General features: G+C 37.2%; 1 protein-coding gene across 1 annotated transcript in view; it reads right to left on the bottom strand.

Annotated features, from left to right (window-relative positions):
- Window positions 1–536: 536 nt before the first annotated feature.
- Window positions 537–14,650, bottom strand: part of cdh16 (cadherin 16, KSP-cadherin) — a 32,988-nt gene continuing 18,874 nt past the window's right edge. The window contains 8 exon segments of the mRNA XM_058783630.1: window positions 537–960; window positions 1,062–1,154; window positions 1,157–1,177; window positions 2,397–2,513; window positions 5,518–5,757; window positions 7,613–7,743; window positions 10,778–11,019; window positions 13,495–13,686. Of these exon segments, the coding sequence (XP_058639613.1) occupies window positions 860–960; window positions 1,062–1,154; window positions 1,157–1,177; window positions 2,397–2,513; window positions 5,518–5,757; window positions 7,613–7,743; window positions 10,778–11,019; window positions 13,495–13,686 (1,137 nt within the window). The 3' untranslated portion in view covers window positions 537–859.

Here is a 14,650-nt window from a genome sequence, read left to right as displayed (position 1 = left end):
GTTTGGCATCACTTAGCGGCATGGCTATTTTTGGCGCACTGAATGTCTATATATAGCATACTTGTAAGGTCATCTGGGTCACGTTCGCCAGTGTCATCTCAACGTAAACAGGAGATGGCTGGCTAAAAGGGATTGTGGGTAATCTTTCCTGTCTCACTAAATGTGAAACTGTTTCAGCCTGGTTATTATCCCGGGGGATGGGGTTATTATTCTCCATCTCTAAAACAGCTTGGCCTGAAGATGGCCTGAAAAAAACATGAATGAGGTTAAGCTCTCTCTTGCTTTCTTCTACTTTCTTCTCTATTTATATGAGACATCATCAAACATAGATTGTTTATTATATTTGAACTAAATCGATCATACTCCTCAGAGGCGAAAAAATATTTAAGTATCATTCCAAATGTTTTAATCGCAGGATATTCTAGTTAGAGTAGATTGCATACAAATAACAGAAAATCTGAAGCTCTGATGAAGTTCATTAACTTGAATTGTTTTTCTCAGTGTATATGAGTGATCAGACAAGAGCTTGTTTTCTGATTGTTTTTATTTCAGTTCATCAATCACACAACTCTGAGAAAAAAATAATTAACTGATCAATTTATCGATCCCACAAAGTTTTTAATCACCACTAATTATTATAAACTATGATTGCAATAAAGATAGTAACTACATAGATTAAAAACAAATAAATAACATAGAAATATCACATGTAGAGAGAAGTTTTGAATTCTTCACAGTGGTACTGATCTATATATACTGTCTAATATGTTACTTTTCACTAAAACCAAAAATGTATGGTATCAAAAGTTGATGCTACTTTCAAAACTGTAGTGACCAAATGGTCTGGAACGCTCAGATGTTAGAGAGAGACTTTAAGTGGCACTCGTTCCTGGCAGCCTTTGTTTGGTGGTGTTGAATTTTGGTAGGACAGTCTCACAAATATAACAATCAGTATGACGCCTGTAAACAAGAACATAAAATGTGATTGCAGGAACTGCAAATTGTGTTATCCTTTTCCAATCATTTCAGGATGTTCTGAATGAGCTGTGTACGTGTCTCACCTATAACTCCCAGAGTTCCGAGCAAGATGCCCACTGTTGACTGAATAGTGGGCATGCCCTGAAGCTGTTTTGGTGCTGTTCTACAGTTCCCCTCACATTGCATGGGCAAACCGTCACTGTGAGAGAAATAACGACCATTGAGCTCTTTTTAAATGCATTAGAGGGGCAATCGTTGCACACAGGAAAACAGGACATATTTATGGAGCACTAGGTGAGGGTGATTGCATCGGTGAGGTCTCGTGGGAAACCAGCATGAGAGTCAGACAAGATGAGACCGTGACAGGGAAAGAGAGAAAAGCCATGCACCTGTGGCCATGCCATGCATCACTGGAGACTGCGCGAACAGGATGTTTCAAGAGAGAATCTATTAAACCAATGAATGTGAATGCGTGACCAAGCAGACACAAAAACACACAGCATTGCTTCTCAACCTTTTTGACTCAAAGATAATTATTTCTGCTGTAATTACAACAACACCGCTTGTTTTATGAACTTTTTTATTAACTGGTAGTGTTGATATATTCAATTAAACATGATTCACTATATTTGATTGTAGATTATATCTTGTTTTTTAGCATTTCAATTGTTTTATTTTTTATATAATTATTAATTAATAATAAATTAATGTTAAATCATCCTGTGGACCCCTTGTTGTCAGATAATGTACTTAATATGCACATACAGTATGTTCAACATAAAAATGATCTTTTTATTCAATTCAAATGTTTTTATTTAATATAAATGAATCATATTTAAATGTACTTTTCACATGATAAGACCAATATTTTTTTAATTAACCTGTATGCATGTTTTATTTGTTTTTAAATGAATTAAACTTCAACTGCATTAATCCACTTTTTACAATGTAACTTCCAGAGAATATGCAAAAGGCAAAATCTAAATAAACATAGATTTAACATGAAAAAGTCTCACCTATTCTCACAACCTCACATCAGTAAGCTTAATGAGAAAACAAGGCTCCATCATTACAGATACTGAGTGACATTCGTGCCAAATTATTTGTTTCACAAATATCCTCTGACTGAACAGTCATTAAGCTTATTTGTACATTTTTAATAACGTGAATGATGTGACTCTGCTTGCTTTATCATGGAAATGTGGCTTAATTGCGTTTTTTATGTGTCGGGGGAACATTGTGAGAGATCTAAATTTAAAAATGTCATTTGTGGCATTACAGTCTCCAGTGAGCCCATTTAACACTGTGTTCAGACAGTGAAAGCAATGTATGAATGTAATGACGTACATGGTTTTGTTCTTTACGTAAATATGCTCTCTTTTCATTCATTCAGTTCTATGTCAGCCCCTGTGCGTTACCTGGCAGATTGATGAATGTGCTTCTGGGTGGAGAGCTGCTGTCTGAGATGGTAAAGGGTACAATGTAAACCTCTGGAGGCAGGTATGGGACATTCAAAGACAGGTTGGTGTGAGTGTCTGTGGAAAGAAATAAGATCCCAGCTTATATTTCCGTTAATTAGTCATAAAGGACAATGCTATTGCTCTGTTGACTTGACAATATTAGCAATGCACTAAAATATGCTAGCATCAAGTTAGTAGCCCTAATGTTACTAAAAAATGCTAGGTAGCAACATGCTAATAATGTGCTAAAACATGTTAGCAACATGCTAACATGCTAGCAATGTGCTAAAACAGCTAAACAATGTGCTACAACATTCTAATAACGTGTTACAATCTGTTAGTGACATACTAAAACAATGCTAGCAGCATGCTAAATCTTGCATTCAGTGCCAAGCTAGCAGTATATAACTATCAAACTTTAAACTTTCAGATGAGGCTTTGTCAAGCCAGCATCAAAATGTGTCTGTACAAACATTATTTTATCTAGTTATTAATACGAGTTATAATATTTACCCTTGACATTAACAAAACTAATTAGGTGACAGAACATTAAGCTAAGTCAAGCAGTCAAGTGTAATGCTGCTGAGTAAATGTAATGGAAAAACTCCTCACTCTGCCCAATCAGAATTTGGCCGTGTGACGCAAAAGCAAGAACTCAGTCCAGTAAACAAGGGGCTGTTATCAGTCTCTGCTCACTCTTATCAATGGTCCAAGAAGCCCCACTAGAGTCCTTTAATGTGCTAGTCAACAGGGGACTAAAGGGGTCACCAGTACTAAACTAGTACAGGATTATCTCTCACAGGTATCTCTCTTGTCAGAGGTGACCAATATGTTGCCCATGGCCTCAACATCAAAAGCTTTCTGGTGGAAGCACTTAAAGAAATTTATTTTACACAATATAGACAGTACACTACAACTATCTATTGGGCCTATTCATAGTTTTCATTCACGTGACTGGCATGGAGACCGGGAAAACTGCAAGTGTCTCAATTTTCAAATCTGTTTCAAACCTTGAATATTTAGATCACCTCTCAAACGAAGAAAAACAAATATATGTGAACAGACTTCATATTTTGGGCATGTGTAATCCATATACAGCACCTAGTATTTCAATCACTAAAAACAGCTGGACATTCTGAAACTCTTAACATGAAAAACACTTAACGATGAGATTTTAAAAGATCAAATTCAGTGTACACCTTACTGATGATGCATACTAAATACAGGCAAGCAGATGATTGAATCTTACAATTTTGAATCTTTTTTTTTTATCCTTAATTCAAATTCAGCTCAAATTCAGGAACTGAACTCCATCAGACATTAAAGAGGATGTGCTTGTGTCATGAGAGGACACACACATCACACAATCAAAGACACGTGATCAGGGTGAAATATAAATTGAGACCTACAGACGCCAGGCTACGTCATCCCTCACCATCATTCTCGACACGCTTTCATGATGGAGCATGTAAAGCTGGATGAGTAAACAAAGAAGAGAGAGAGATGAGTGTGGTAAAAAAAGAAACTCACTGTTGGATGTCTAAAGATCAATTAGATGAAGTCAATGGAAGTACACTTTTAGCCTCTCAACCAACCGGCCCCAGCTGTGAGATCATATCAATTAAAGGCAACATAATTACCCCATGTCACTAGAGGGAGCCTTTTATCCATTAAAGGGATACTCCACCCCAAAATGAAAATTTTGTCAATCACTTTCCCCCATGTCGTTCCAAACCCGTAAAAGCTTTGTTCGTCTTCAGAACACAATTTAAGATATTTTGGATGAAAACCGGGAGGCTTGTTACTGTCCCATTGACTGCCAAACAATTTTCACTGTCAAGGCCCAGAAAAGTATAAAAAAACATCGTCAGAATAGTCCATCTGCCATCAGTGGTTCAACCGTAACGTTATGAAGCTACAAGAATACTTTTTGTACACAAAAAAACAACAACAACTTTATTCAACAATTCATCTCATCTGTGTCAGCATAGCGCCATTTTGGAGAGTATCTGCTGGACGCAAACTGCACGGCTACGTCTTCTATGTTTGTTCACGCTTTGATTTGAACGAAAACAGCTTATCCTTGCGGCGCGGCTGACATAGAACAGCGTACGCAGTTTGACACAAATGAGACGAATTGTTGAATAAAGTCGTTTTTTTTTTTTCCGTACAAAAAGTATTCTCGTAGCTTCATAGCGTTAAGGTTGAGCCACTGATGACAGATGGACTATTCTGACGATGTTTTTCATAATTTTCTGTGCCTTGACAGTACAAATTGTTTGGCAGTCAATGGGACAGTCACAAGCCTCCCGATTTTTATCCAAAATATCTTAAATTGTGTTCTGAAGACGAACAAAGCTTTTATGGGTTTGGAACGACATGGGGGTAAGTGATTAATGACAAAATTTTCATTTTGGGGTGGAGTAACCCTTTAACAACAAGGCAAAAAAAAAATCTTGAAAAATACTTACAGACCGAGAAGAAAGAATTGAGCGTGAAAGAAAAGGAGTGAACAACAGAATCAAAATCTATTGGATTCTGGTACGTGACTCAGATGCTGCAACCAAGTCAACCTGCTCACCGGCATGAGCTTGGCACATTAATGATGCCTGAAGCTACCAGGAAGAAAGTTATTACGCTTATTACATCCAACACAGATTCGTCTGAATACACTAGACATGGAGGGCAATTTCCTTCTTTGTCAGTATGCTCTTTTCCCCAGACCAGCACTGTGTGTGATTCAGCAGGTGGAAAGCATTACACCCAGTTCTGATGACGTCTCAATTTGACTGCACGGATGTTACAGCCACAGAACATCAGTTTTCAAATCTCTAATTTTATCCACATTGACGTCATTGCTAGAGGAGTTCAACATAACCAGGCATGTCAGCGCAATTGTGATTATAGAAGGTTTGGGCCAATTAAGATAGTCTGACATGTATTTTTAAAATGACTGACAGACAAATAGATCCTTAAAGACGGGTCATGTAGTTCTTGGGCGATAGGGGAGATTTGTCACTTCACATTCAACTTATTCAATACGTAGAAGGGCTGGAAGTGGGTAAAGAAAGAGACAAACCATTGATGGGAGTGAGCTTCCAGTTGCGGCGGACAGTGGCATCACTGCGGAGGGAGAAGTTGAGCCTTCCTCCATGCTGGGGCCCATCGCTGTCCCGAGAGGCCAGAACCAGAGCCTGATCCTCCCAGCGAGGTGTGCAAAGATACTTCCAGGAGTAATCTCCCACCAGAACTGGGCTGTTGTCATTTACATCCAGAATGTGCACTGTCACCAGCGTGGAGGCCGACAAAGAGGAATTACCTGAAGGAGAGAAGAGGTGGCACAACATATTAATCATTTTCATCTTGAGCTGTATTAAGTGTGCATTTCAGTATGTTGCGGTTTGTAAACTCTTACATGAATAGCTCACTCAAAAATGAGGTGAGCATTAACTTCCACTTTATGCACAACAAGAGACTGAGATTTTTCGAAATATCTTCTGTTTCAGATAAAGAAAGTCATACACGTTTGGACTGCCATAAGGATGAGTAAATTAAGACAAAATGTCATTTTTCGGGTGAACTGGCCTTTTAGAATCCATACTATATGCCATGCCTCAAATGCTTTATTATACTGTGCTCAGCTGATCAAGCCATGCATTATTAATATACTGTCCATAAAGAAATATGCAACTTCAGCCATTGCTCAGTGGATTTGAATTGTTGGTATGAATAAGCTGCTGCTTGTACTGTTTCTTCACTATCTTCAGACATTAACCTGATGCTAAATACTGGTCAAGAGCTGTATCAAACGCTGTGCAGATTGAGATTAGTGCTACAAAGCCCAATGTCATCAGTCTGCGTTTAACCAAGAGCGAGCTACAGTATTATAAAACAATTAAAAACTGATTTGAAAAGAAATATCCAACTTTACATATTTATCTTGCAAATAACAGCTCTTACTGCCAGAATCACAACAGATGAAAAACTCCATAGACTACATGATTTTACAAACTGCATGCAAGAGGGAGGAGAAAAAAGATAAAAAGGATAAACCCTAATATTCCTGAAGGTGTTGAAAAATCAGAACATCTACTAGCGAGCACCAGCACACTAATAAATAAAACTGCAACTAATTTCAGCTGAACTTCTTTAACTGAGTGTTTGCATTTTAAGCCTGTCCTGCAAAAACATGCATATGGCCATACTTTATGTATTAACGTATTTTGTTATGACACCTATATAGCAAAGACATTAATATATTGACCTGAATTTTACCCTCTAGAATACAGTATATATATATATATATATATATATATATATATACACATACAAATATTCATGCACAAAATGATCTGAAAAGCATGTGGCATAATTTCCTTCCTACAGATTTGTAGCACTTTCTGTCTGTTTGTATGCATCTCTTTCAGCAGCTCAGAGTAAAATACAATTCCTTGAAGGTCAGAAGCTCTCAGATACCAAGGTATATTATTTTTGTCTATCATCTATAGTTTCTTTATTTCTCCCTCCTCTACCCTCCCTCTCATTTTCGACCTTGCTTCAACACTCAAGACCATGCAAGACAGGGAGTTGTGAGTCATATCTCTTGTTCTCGTCTCATCTCTCTCCTTTTTTCTCCCCCGTAAACATCTGTGACTGAGCATTCAGGACTTAACTGATTTCTCATCTGAGAGCGCTGATGGGAGCAGAAGGTAACTGGAGGGTGAACCGTGTGACCTTCACACCTCAAATCTTTGATCTTCGCCCTACGTTCAGGTGCAGAGGAAAGATTTGGAGTTCTATACCACACACACATACATTGCTCACACGCCGCAACATCTCAGCTGGTGACTCATTCACTGCTAGTTACAATGTCTGAGATTTCACTCACGGCGTGTGGATGTGGCCCAGAATTTTCAATGAGATTTAATACTGAATAGAGCCTGTCACAGCGTTTTGAAATGTCAAGTGTCTCGGCAGCACTGATGATTTTGAAAGAGAGAAAGCAGAGGGATGTTGATTTTCCCCAGATGTCTCACATTGATAGCATCTTCTTCTTCTGCTTGCTCTGTATAATAACTTCAGTTTGATGGACATGTTTATTCAAACAAACAACATGAATTGACAGCCCTCCACAGTGAATGCACAGCATGGGGAAGGGGTAAAATATCTCTTACGCCCATCTTCAGCCACCACCTCCATGGTGTAGGTGCTGTTCTCCTCTCTGTCCAAAGCCTGGACCGTCTTGAGCTCTCCTGAGTACTTCCCAATGGAGAAATATTTCTTAGTGTCTCCTCTCAGCGAATACCTGAGGAAACATCAGTGAGAATTTGAATTAACATATTGTCTTTCCTTATGAAGCAATTATAACATTATGGATTATAATACACAAAAAAGATGGCTTTGATAAAACAGGGTTCCAGAAATGTTACAGTTTTTCTCGATTGCTTAAACACATTTCTTGAAAGTATGCCTCTTTTTTGCAAAACTTCCCAAACTTTACCCAAACTTCCTATATTCAGGTCAAAATGAGGCTCTCCACTTAAAACAACTCAATCTTGCTGAAAAAACAAACTTGCTCTCAGACATGACACACAAACCCTACAAAACACACACACACTACAACACAGTCTTACACACTGATTAGATGAATTCAAAACATTTATACAAAAAACGGTAATAAGTGTTGCTTGTGGTCTGTAGAGTACAGTACAATACAGCAAACAACAGCAAAAATAATTATTCTGCGCAGCATCCCATCTTTGGTCTGGGACAGGCCAAAGAATCTCTTCAACATCACAGGCTATATTGGCCCTGGCCAGGCAGCGGTGGTAAAATCCTCTTGCATGCCTGATCCAACCCTGGTACTCATCAACTAAAATATACGAGACTGCTTGTTTTCTTGCCCTTGCCCTTCCTCTTTCTCTTTCTCTTCCATGTTGTTGTACTCCTCCTCCTTCTCTTCATCCTCTTTTTCCTTCTCCTCTTCCTCCTCTCCCTCTTCTTCTTCCTCTCCACCTCCTACTCTTCCTCTTCCTTCATTTTTTTCTCTACTCCCTACTCTTTCTCCTCCTCCTCTGTGGTGTCCTTGACCTCTTCCTTCACGTCTCTCTGGATCCATTGTTTCAAACCTGAATACAGTTTTTCTCAGTCGCTTTGGTGCATTTCTCGAATCATCCTTACTGTAATATTTGCAAAGAAGTATGTGCATTTCTCAAAACAATTCGTACAAACAGCACTACACAATGGATTTCCTGCAAAAGCCTGTAACTTACTCAAAATCTTTAGTTCATCTCTCAAAAGTAAGTATTTTTTCAATGAACATGTCAGTGCAATCAGAATAAAAAGTCCTTGTGTCATTGTTCACAAACAAGATGCTTAGTCATGTTGTCAATATAACACTGCACTCTTAGTATTACCTGATGTAAATTATGGCAAGAGTTTGGATGACAGTCACTGTATTGAAATGCAGAAGGCTGCACTTCTTATGCATGCCATATATCCATTTCAAAAGTACAAATTTACACATTACTGAATGTGGGCTATTGCTTGAAAAAGACTGGATATGATTCACAGTTACACTTTTACTTGTGGTCTGACCAAAAAAAAAAAACACATTACAATGTCATTGTGAAATAGAAAAGAAAAAGAAAAGAAAAATGAGAAAGTCCATTGTCAGAATTTGTAACTCTTGTGTTGTCTTCTGTCTATATGATTTCCAATTGAAGGTTCATGAGATGCACCTTTGAGGTATTTCAGAGAACTGGTTTATAATTGGTTGATCTATATTCTCTTCATTAGTGAAAGTCAAGATTCACTTGAATAATTCATGGCAAATTTATAAAAAAAATCTAATAGAATTGTGTAGAAAATATGCTTGACAGTATGACAACTAGATCAACCATTTTGCATTTAATGACTTATACGATGAACTAATAACTAGATGTTTTGAGGGCTAAGACTATAGCACAGAGAACTGTATAATACATTTTGAGCAACATAACAATAGCAACTGATGATGTTGGAAACCACAGACAAATGTATATAATCAGTTGCATGAATGAACCAAAGCAATTGCAACTTGTTCAAAAGAACAAGAAACTGCTTTTATGTTGTGCACAAGTGTCTAGATGATGTGGAGGTTGAACAAGTAGTTTTGAGAATTTCATTTCTGATCTGAGAATTGCACCAAAGCAACCGAGAAAAACTGTAAGCTGACTTTGGCCCTTTTATTTATCCATCGAAGGTTCTGATTGCTGTGTGATAAATTTTGGCTCCTAGTGTTTCCACTTGGGTAATTGTGTGCTAACTGAGCTCAAACCGTGCAGACTTGAATGAACAATATTGAATGCTAGTGCTTTCTAAATGACCACATGGTGTAAGCACTGAGAAATGTAGGGATTTGTGTGTAGAGTTTTGCAGTAACAGTTTACCAAATCTGACTCATATCAAAGCAGGGGAATAGTGTTTATAGTTTAGGGAAATGGGTGTGCTTTAAAAAAAAAAAGAAAAGAAAAAAAAGGTGTTATGGTTTTGGAATTTTAGTTCAAAAGCTTGGTTATAGTGTTTTACCAATCGAGAAAAACTGTAATGCTCAACAACAAAGAACAATAAATTGATGCTTTTATTCAGCAAGGATGCATTAAAGTGATCAAATGTGACAGTAAAGACTTGTTACATTTATACTTGTTACAGTTTTTTATTTAAAAACTCTCTCTATTCCTCAAAGAATCCTGAAACCAGTTATTTTAAATTGTAATAATATTTCACAATATTACTGTTTTCAAAGTATTTTAGATCAAGATTCAAATTCTTTCCCACCTTCCAATGGAAAATGTATAATTGAAACCTATATGAACAAGTAACTATTCTTGAGGCAGTCTTCTCAAATCACACCAGATGCCTGCCATTTTACGCACTACTTCCCCTGCTGTTTAGCCAAGAAACCAGAATCAGTCACGTCAGGTACATGAAATTATGTTTAACACCTGCTTGTACATTGTGTACAATCCACAACCTGAACAGACCACAGTAATTGACAATGACAGTATTTGTGGACACAGACACATACAATATATTAAATTATGCTTTAGCACATTTACATTTTGGTGTACGCTTCTGAGTTTTAGTTTTTAAGCAAATTGTGAATTTCCTCTGTGTGGTTTAGATTTTGAGAATGTGGTATTTGTGTCAATTGAGATTTATTAATTTGGGCAATCTCTCATAGTTTGTGAATGAAAGGGACAGCTGGAAAATGTTGCAGGGTGGGAATTGATATATAGATACAATTTGTATTGTGATAGGTAGTTGTACTAATTTAAATGAGTGAAATAAAACCTTACCTGATTGGATGAGAGTCAGGGTCATAACCTCTGATTGTGGCGATAACACGTCCTGGCTCCTCCCCTTCTCTGACAGTGACTTCATAATGGCTTTGAGACAAAACGGGCCCTTCATTGATGTCATCGATAAAAATAGTGACAGTTGCTGTGGATGCTGGTCCGTATCTGCCTCGGACCAGAGCCACTGGGTTCTGAGCGCTCAGCACCAGTATGTACTCGTTCTCCCGCTCAAAGTCCAGCACCTGCACACACATGAACACACCGTTAGTACAGTATGTTTTTTTTTTTTGATGCATGGAGGACGGCTTCAAGAGAAAATAATGACACTCTGTAATTATGATCATTAAAAAAAAGAACAAAAAAGCAATGCTCTGATTTTCACAGACAGTTCTCTTCATCATCTGCACCGGCACAATAGACCAGGACAAAATCACACCATTTGAGAGCGTCTCACTAGTCATCTCAATGTGTCAAACTGCATTTCTGAAGGTAAAATGTGTTCAAATCAGGTTCTGTATGCTCTGATGTCATTCATCAAACTGAAGGTCAGATATTTCGGTGGATGCGCACAACCTGCTAACATCACTCTGACTGTATTTCATACACTGGGTATCTTCCAGGAAAACAGGGCTGTAATACAAAAGGTAACAGAATGCAGATAAATGTCGATCTGAGAGTGTCAAAACACTCTTTGTTTGTCCATACCTGAAATTGTCATCTTTACATTTTCATTTCTCATTTAACTTAATTCTAAAGGCTTCAGCTTTAAAGCTTGTTTTTGTTGAAAAATCAACAACAACAAAAATCATTTTGACTATAATTGAGAACAAATGATGACGTCAGCGATGATGCAAATGTTGAATCTGTGTTTATGTTCCCAGAAAGGAGAAAATTAGAAAAACAGAGACCGAGAGAAAAAGACTAATGCTACTGACTGGAAGTGAACAGCATCACCATTTTTTTCCACTAGTAATATTACATCCAAACTTCACTTAATTTAATTCATTAAGTCACTTAATTCACTTGTATTTTAAAGAACAGACAGCATTCTGACCAGACCCTGATGTTCTGCCATTCTTTGCCCTTATTCCAGATGTTATCTCAGTCAACCAATCAGTCAACCACAACAACAGTGTCCTGTACAACTAGGATCTACAAATCAAACGGCAACCAGAAACCTGGCGGTAGTGTTTTGACCAGTTAAGACTTCATTCAACTTCAAGAAAATGAGACCCTTTTTGTCATGTTACTTTGACCTCCTTTTTTTATAATTCAGTTTAAGAAGCTCTCTTTTAATCGCAATGCATTTCTAATAATGTTACATTATTATGCAAAATTCTTTTGCTCCACTCAGAACACATGAGTGTGTTTAGCACACTTCACCATGGACAAGAAATGAGCTGTTCTGCGAACACAAACAAATTGTTCATACTAGCTCCTGACAACTGTAAAAACACACTCTAACATGCTTCAAGGCAACATCGAATTCCATTTATCACTGTTGTTTACCTAAAAACAGTTCTTCTACTGAGAAATACAAAATACATGTGGTCTCCAGCGTCGATTGCCCATGCTGCAAACATGACATACTGTAATTAGCGCTTGCTAATTAAGAATACAATACATCTGCTTAATTACTGAGCCACCGAACAACAACAGAGAGAGCTGTGCAGAGTAAATGAGAACACAGATGAACACAAGGAACAGAGCCATTTGTTTTACCATATAAGTAAATATAAGAATTCAGAAACCCAACTCAACTCCCAGCTTGCAATCTGACAAAACACGAATAAACGATGTTAGGAATGGATCAAACTTGGTGTATATCACATATAGAGTGGACAGAGTCCAAGATCAAGGGAACCAGTGACACTAATCAGTGGAACAACTGCATCACCTGAAGGGAATGTGGGACACAGTGTGGATCAGGTCTTGAGCCCTGGATGAATGGCCTGCTAAATAATGACTTAACTGTTTGTTTTCATATGATGACCTCAAAAAGTATTTAAAAAGCTAAGCCCGACATAATATGTATAAATTTAACTGCGTCTGATCAAACCAAGTGGCATTTGAAAACAAATGATCCTAGACATTTTCTGGTAATTTATTTACATGAGCCATTTTAACCAACTGGGTTATTTTTACTGTATTTTTAGTTCACACCGGTGTTCGTTTATGAACAGTATATAAACTCTTTTTGTGAAATATTTTGTTTGAAAAGTAGTGTTTGAACTCGAGGGCTGAGTGGTGAACAACTTAACACTTAAACCTCATCATGTACTTAATATTACCTATAAAAATACCAGCTAGTATAAATGAAACTGTTCAGCGAAGGTAAACACAGAGATAATTATAGTAACTCAAGAGTATGAACAATCATACATTTTGACGATTTGACGATGAGTATCTGCAGTGTCAGTCCCATTCTGTAAGCACTTCAGTTTAGAACTTTCCGACAGAATATCATTTTCAGATCACAGATTAAAAGTTGTATAAACAAAGAACAATCACATTATGTCAGGGTGATAATTCAAGATTTTTTCCCTAATTCGGTGAAAAAGAACAGACCACTGAGAGTTATTTTTTTAAATCCTCAGCTTTTCCCAAGCCCTTTATTGAAAAGTATGCATGTGCTTTAAAAGAGCATTCTTTAAAACAAATGCAACTTGGTTTAATGTTTGTCTGTATGGCTGGCAGTATTGGGCCAGAGACGATACCTTATCAAGGATGAGGGCAGCTTCATTGGTCTGTCTGTCAGTCACCAGAGTGAAAACCTCCTCCTCGTTCCCAGATTCGAGTCTGTAGTCCACCTGCCAGCTGTCTCCACCCCACTCATCCGCATCCCATGCTGACACTACAGTGACTGTGGTGCCCACTGAGGAGTCCTCAGCCAGGTGGAAGGGTCCATACTAGTGAGAGAGAAATGAATAAATGATTTTGGTAACACTTTATTTTAAGGACCAATTCTCACTATTAACTTGCTTGTTAACATCCATATTACTAGCATATTGGCTGTTTATTAGTACTTTTAAAGCACATATTGATGCCTTATTCTCAATGACCATATTTTAGATCCCTTCCTACCCAATACCTAAACTTAACAACTACCTTACTAACTATTAATAAGCGACAAAATAGGAGTTTTTTTTGTTGTTGTTATTAACTCTTAGTTAATAATGAATATGTGTCCCCTAATGTAAAATGGAGAATAAAGAAATCGATAAAAAGTGTGTGATCAGAAAATATAATATTTGTGACAACTTTATGGTCAGAGCCTTTAAATAATATTTAGGTTTCTAAGGCAAAACACAATGAACAAATGTCTGCATAAAATGTGTAATTTTTGAGTGTTCTCCAGTATAGGAAAACAGAACATGTAATGTAATAAAACATTAAACACTACTGTTCAAAATTTTGGGGTCAGTAAGGTTTTCTAAAAAAAATAAAAAATAAAAAATAAATAAATAAATCTGTCATCATTTACTCACCCTCAAGTTGTTCCAGCATTCTTTAAAATATCTCCTTTTTTGCATAACAAATTAAAGAAATTCATATAGATTTTGAGCAAACTTGGAGTAAATGATGACAGATTTTCATTTTTGGGTGAACTATCCCTTTACCTTGATCAAAAGTAACAGAAAATACATTTCTATAGTTACAATTTTATTTTTTTTTTCAAATAAATTCTTTTCTGAGAATCCTGAAGAAGATGTATCACAGTTTCCACAAAAATATTAACTAGCACAACTGTTTTCAACAGTAATAATAATACAAAATGCCGTGGCCCCCAATAGCTCTGGGCCCCCTGCACTCAGTCCCACTTTTTCCCTGAAGAGCTGTCAGTGGAGAAAGATGCTTTCTGAATTCAGATGG

Source organism: Onychostoma macrolepis, chromosome 07 (genome assembly GCF_012432095.1).
Source record: "Onychostoma macrolepis isolate SWU-2019 chromosome 07, ASM1243209v1, whole genome shotgun sequence".
Classification (NCBI taxonomy): Eukaryota; Metazoa; Chordata; class Actinopteri; order Cypriniformes; family Cyprinidae; genus Onychostoma; species Onychostoma macrolepis.
This window is presented reverse-complemented; position numbering and strand designations above follow the sequence as displayed.